General features: G+C 42.7%; 1 protein-coding gene across 1 annotated transcript in view; it reads left to right on the top strand.

The window, feature by feature from the left end:
- The first annotated feature begins 1,214 nt into the window (after positions 1-1,214).
- The window catches only part of Pde1c (phosphodiesterase 1C), a 588,396-nt gene continuing 583,610 nt past the window's right edge, over positions 1,215-6,000 (top strand). Inside the window, exon 1 of the mRNA XM_077796773.1 lies at positions 1,215-1,506. Within this exon, the coding sequence (XP_077652899.1) occupies positions 1,215-1,506 (292 nt within the window). The remainder of the gene's footprint in view (positions 1,507-6,000) is intronic.

Genomic DNA, 6,000 nt, shown 5'->3' with positions numbered 1-6,000 from the left:
GTGCCTGACAACCTTTAGAACAGGAGCAGTATGGATAGGAGAACAGATTTAGAAAGAAGAGTGCCATGAGCAAGACACAGCTCCATCACTAATTGGCTGTGTGACCTTGGGCAAGACTTCTCTGGGCTACACTTCTTTTGGATGGGGCAGTACTGGAGATTGAACCTAAGAGCCTTCTACCACTGAGCTATACCCCAGGGCCCTCCCCCCCCCGCCACTTTTTTAGGGGGCAGATTCTCATTAAGTTTCCAAGACCAGTCTCCAACTTGTGACCCTCCTGCCTCAGCCTCCTGAGTAGCTAGGAGAACAGGGGTGGGATCAGTTACACCTTTTAACTGAAACGTTATCCCAGGTTTCCCTTCTGCCCCACATTAGGCACCACTATCTTCTCATTGCAGGCAGAGAAACAGATGGGGCCAGTGGCCTCATCCTGGCCAGCAAAGCAAGCCTATTAATAGGGCCCCAGGCTGCTCGGCTTCCAGTCTTGGAAGCCCCCAGGGCCTGCTGGCGCCTCCCTGCTTGCTCTCTTGAGCCAGATGTAGCTCAGCTGATTCTGCTGGCACTTCCGCCTCCCTCTCAGATCTTAAGCCCCTAAAGGAAGGGTAAAAGGGCGGCGTCCAGGGTTAGGGACACTGGAGAAGACATGCTGGGGAGGGGATCACCAAGCAGCCCTGAGCCTGGCACCCTTCGGGAAGCACAGCCTAGAAGAGCAAGACTTTAGCTTTAAGAAGAGTAATTGAGAAGAAAACAATCCTGGCTCCTCCTTCGCCCTCGCGAAACCTTCCATCCTCCTCCGGGACAGAAGCGTCCCAGATGTGCCAGGAGGAGAGGAACAGGGCGCCAAGCCTTTGTCCCCCGGTGAACCGAGTGCAAAAGTGGGGGAAAAAGTATCCCGTGCTCAATGCCACGCCCCTTCCTTCTCTCGGGCCCCCATTAAAGCCTCCGGACAATCTCTGTACGTCAACATCTTCCTTCTGTCCAAGTGCCCCATCCACATTGGACTGTCAGGCGCTGACACCACCCAGATTACTTCAGTCTACTTGGGGTGGGCGGGCAGCACTCCCTGCAGCCTTCTCCTCTTCCTGAAGGGACAGAGGTGGAGCAGTCGGCGGAGGGCGCCCCGATGCCTGAAGGAAGTAAGCCTTTGGCAGCTTAGGGGTGTCGATCCTCTGGGGAGCCGGGGCGCTCACCTGGGCCCGGCCTGGCGCGCCGAGATGGGATCGGTCTCCTCGGCGCTGGCGCGGTCCCGCAACACCGTGGTGCAGTTGGGCTCATCGCCATCGCAGCCCGAGGCTCCATCGGCAACTCCAGTTGCTCACAGAGACACACTCGTGTTCCCCAAAACTCGTGAAGAGACGCCCAATCCTCCCGCAGCCTGGGAGGCGCTGCCAGCAGCCGAGAGCCGGGACCAGCGCCCGAAGTTGGAGAGCCGGGAGCTGTCCGCGGTGCTGAAGCGAGTGGAGACTATGTCCCAATCCTGCTTGCCACGAAGCTGCAGCCCTGCGGGTGAGTTTCTCTAGTTCGCCTGATAAATCGCGGGGAGCTCCTGCCAGGAGACCTTTTAGGGAACTTCTTACCTTCAGGGGGAGAAGAGAAGACTCTCTATCCCAACGGGACTTTGCTCTTCTTGTCGTCTTGGCCATAATTTCTTTTACAAGTTAAAATTTATTTTTAGATCAGTAGAGGTTATTTTAAAAGGACTATTTTTCATTGGGGTTTAAACATAGCTGGCAAGACAGCTAACACCCCAAGGACCCCTTTATTCAGCTTTGTACTGGCGCCAGTACCACGGGGAAATGTCTTTTTGTCGCCTTGGAAAGACAAGTACAAAAGAAGCATTCCTTTCTGCCTTGTCCCAGGGGAATTAGGAAAAGGGCAGAAAATTCTTGCTGGTCCAAGACTTAATTTTTCCTGTGAAGAAGGAAGCCAGGGTTCGAACTAGTTCCTTCAGAAGGGACTTGGGGTGCCAGCTTAGGGGAAGACTTTTAGGACAGGCAATGTGGGAGAAGTGAAAATTATTCACAGGATTTGGAGTCAGCAGGGAATCTCAGTCTCCACCTGCTGCCTTCACTATGATCTTGGGTAGAGACTTTCCCTGTGCTTCCAGTGTTTCATCTGTGTCATAGGGATGGTAATAATACTCATATCCCTAGGTAGCTGGAAAATATGAGCCGACAGGATGCATGCAGAGATATTTTGCAAACTGTAGAATTCTATGCTAATATCCAGATGCATGCAGAAGTACTTGGCAAACTGTAGAATTTTATGCAAATATCCAATATTATATCTGAATGAGATCTTTTCACTTCATCAGTTGAGGGAATGAGATGACGAAACTTTTAAAATTTTTAGTGGGAGATATTCAAAAGATCCATTTATTCAAAGCAGGTCCTGCTTTGTGCAAGTGGGAGTAAAATTTCTTGGTCATAATTTTAAAAAGACTCTAGAATGTTGCTAAATATATATGTTGGCCTTTGGTCTCATTCTTGAATCCTCACTTCATCTCAAGCAAAGCTGAGGATTATCTGTTATTATGCCTTTGCTAGTTTTCAAGGATTGAGTAGATCAAGCGTACAATGTTGGTCCCCTTAAGTGCAAAAGGATGAAGTTAGTGGAGAGGGGATTGGCTTACACCTGGACTCACTGAGAGGTAAGGATATGTGTATTATTTTTCCCTTGAGAATTTTCTTTCAAAAAATATTGTCAGTAAGACCTTGTTTCAAAATATAAAAAGGTTGGGAATATACCTCAGTGGTAAAGCACCTCTGGGTTTAATCCCAGTACTGTGAAAAAATAAAAACACATTTTCAGTTTTCCCATTAGCTTTTATTTGTTCTTGTTCAATTCAAACAGACATCTCCCCACAATTAAAAGAAGAAATACACATGTTGTTCTGATTAGGGAGGACTTACCATTGTTAAATATGTTTTCATGGACATATCTTTTGGTACTTAAAAAAAGAGAATAGGAGTTAGGATCCTGTGTTCTGCTAAGTTCAACATCTTTGGGCAGCTTACTTAAATTTTCTAAGGTTGTACAATCTTCTCTTTAGAAATGAGTACGAATGTAGTTATCTCATCCTCTATGCCAGGAAGTTCAAAGGAAATTATGAGGGTAGAAATGGTTGGCACATTATAAATATTGTATAAGAGCAAAGCATTGTTAAAGTATCTGGAGACTTAGTATTTTCTAATGTGTAGGTGAATAGTTTTTATACAAATGTATTATGGTCTACATTGGGGAACTCTTAAATATTATTTTTTGTGTGGGGTATTAGTTGACTTACAAACTTATGTATCCATGAATGGTTAATACTTTTTTTCTTTGCTATGCCTTTGCTGGTGTGATCAGAAGATTAGGATATTGCAATTAATTCACACATTTATAATGCCATGAAACCAATTTCTAGGAATTTGCACTCAATTAATTTCTGTTCTAGGTTTAATGACTATACCCTGGAAATACTTTAACCTTTTGATTGTACAGGATATTTTTATGCCTTCCATTTTTATTTCATAAATAATATTTCCAATTAAAATTACCTTCTGAGTTTTATATCACCTAGGATACTTATACAAAATTTAATAATTTCTTATTTTTGTCATTTAAAAAATTAGTGCTTGAGATTACATCTCTGAAGTATGGTGGGTTTCAGACAGCTGGAATTGCAGATGAGGCCCATTTTTATCATCTGTAAAAATGAAGTGTGTTGTCTTTCACTATGAAACTTGGTGGCTTTTTGCTGAACCAAACTGATTTATTTCTAAAAATTTATGGTGTTGCATAGAATAACAGAAACTTGTGAAACCTGGGAGCAAATTAGTTAGGTTTGCATATGTATTTTTTTTTTTTTTTGGTACTGGGGATTGAACTCAACCACTGAGCCGTATCCCCAGCCCTATTTTGTATTTTATTTAGATACAGGGTCTCACTGAATTGCTTAGCACCTCCCTGTTTTTGAGTCTGGCTTTGAACTTACAATCTCCCTCTCCCCCATCTCAGCCTCCTGAGCCACTGGGATTATAGGTGTTTGACACCACACCCAGCCCATATCTTATCTTTATTTTTGTGTGTGTGTGTGTGTGTGGTGGGGACTGAACCCACAACTGAGCTATATCTCCAGTCCTTATAATTTTTATTTTTTTAAATTTTGAGGCAGAGTCTCAATAAGTTGCCTTGGCTGGTCTTGAACTTGCCATTCTCCTGCCACAGCCTCCTAAGTCACTGGAATTACAGGTGTATGCCATTGCATTTAGCTTAAAATTTGTATTTTAAACAAATTTTTACACATACACACACACACATACACATACATCCCACAATTATTTGTGGGATGCTATTTTGTGAGATTGTGGGATGGAATTTTTAAATTATCATTTTACAGATGAAGACACTAAAGCACAGAGAGGTTTATTAACTAGTCACACAGCTAGCAAATGACAGAGCAAGCATATAAACCCAGGTAGTCTGACTCTGGAACTATATGTTCCTATCTATTTCTCTAAGTTGTTCCTTAGCTTCTGTGTGTTAGTTTGCCATTTGTTCCCCTTTATTTTATTATTTTTTAAAAATATTTTTTAGTTGTTGATAGACCTTTATTTTATTTTTTTAAATTTATATACTGTGCTGAGTATTGAACCCAGTGCCTCACACCTGCCAGGCAAGTGCACTATTCAGGGTCCAAAGTCAACTTTTTTTTTTCTCATGGAAATTTTAACTCTTTGAGCCTCTGAGATTTGTTTTGTTAGGCATGGTGATTGTTTCCCTACTCCCTTCTCATCTTGTTGTGAAGATTCAGTGAGATAAATCAACAAAATCCAAGTGAGGATCTTGGGTGTGTGTGTGTGTGTGTGTGTGTGTGTGTGTGTGTGTGTGTGTATCTTTTTTCTGGCTGTGCTGGGACTTAAACTTAGGGCCTCATGCATGCTGGGCACATGCTGTACCTCTGAGCTACGTACATACATACATCCCCAGCCCAACCTGGTATGTATTAAGCATGGGTGTTTTCTATGTTTGTTTGTTTGTTGAGAACTTTGGTGGAAAAGAGGGAAAAGAGGGAGAAACTTAATTCTTTAATGAAAAGGCACCTCAGAGTAAATAAATAACAAAACAAACAAGAAATTGTTCACAGCTCTCTATTGCTTAATAATCTGTGGTTATTTACCAAAGGCTCCTAGATTTTGTTAGAAAACCCTCATTATTGTTGCAAGTGATTTTTTTGGGGGGGGCAATAATCTATGTATTAATATTTTAAGGATTCTTTTATTTTTAGTTATTGTCCTCTTTTTTTCTTTTCTTTCTTTCTTTCTTTTTTTTTTTTTTTACATTTGGAAAAGATGTCCTGTAAGCACTGGATTTAAATTGCTTTAAAATGCAACCAGTTTTTGTCCAGTGGCAGCCTTGAAGAGTTATCTGGCCGGACTTTTGTCTGTTTGGTTTCCATGTAATACTTCTGTGATTCCCGATGACGTGGCTACTATTGCCTCTAGCTGGGCCCTCTCAGATGTTAGAATTGGTGGTTTCCAAACATCGGTGCTTATCAGAGTCACCTGAGAGGTAATTCCAGAGCCTTAGGTTGGTTGCTAGGGGATAGGGCTGTGGTTTTAGCACATTAGCCAAATTTTCCAGGTGATTCTGTTACCACCAAGTGTTTATTGCAGGCACCTGGAGACTTACTAAAAACACAGTCATGGGCCCCTCCCAAGTTTCTGATTGGTGGGTCAGACAAGGAACAGAGAATTTGTATTTATGACAAGTTTCCAGTTGCTGCTGATGTTTCTGTTCAAATGGTCATTCTTTGAAAACCAGTTGCCTCTAATAAAAGTCATCCAGGAGGGCAGCTGGAAATAAAGAATGTCACCTTAGCCCTTCTTGTTTTGGGACCTGGGCAAATGCTGTGGAGGAGAAACTCTGGATTCCAACAGCTTTCAACTACTCAATCTCTTTCCTTCACCTCCTCAGCCCCTTAGCAACCATTTTCTTGCCAATTTCTAAAATGTC

Source organism: Urocitellus parryii, chromosome 3 (genome assembly GCF_045843805.1).
Source record: "Urocitellus parryii isolate mUroPar1 chromosome 3, mUroPar1.hap1, whole genome shotgun sequence".
Taxonomy (NCBI): Eukaryota; Metazoa; Chordata; class Mammalia; order Rodentia; family Sciuridae; genus Urocitellus; species Urocitellus parryii.
The sequence above is the reverse complement of the archived record's forward strand: the minus strand, read 5'-3'. Positions and strand labels throughout refer to the sequence as shown.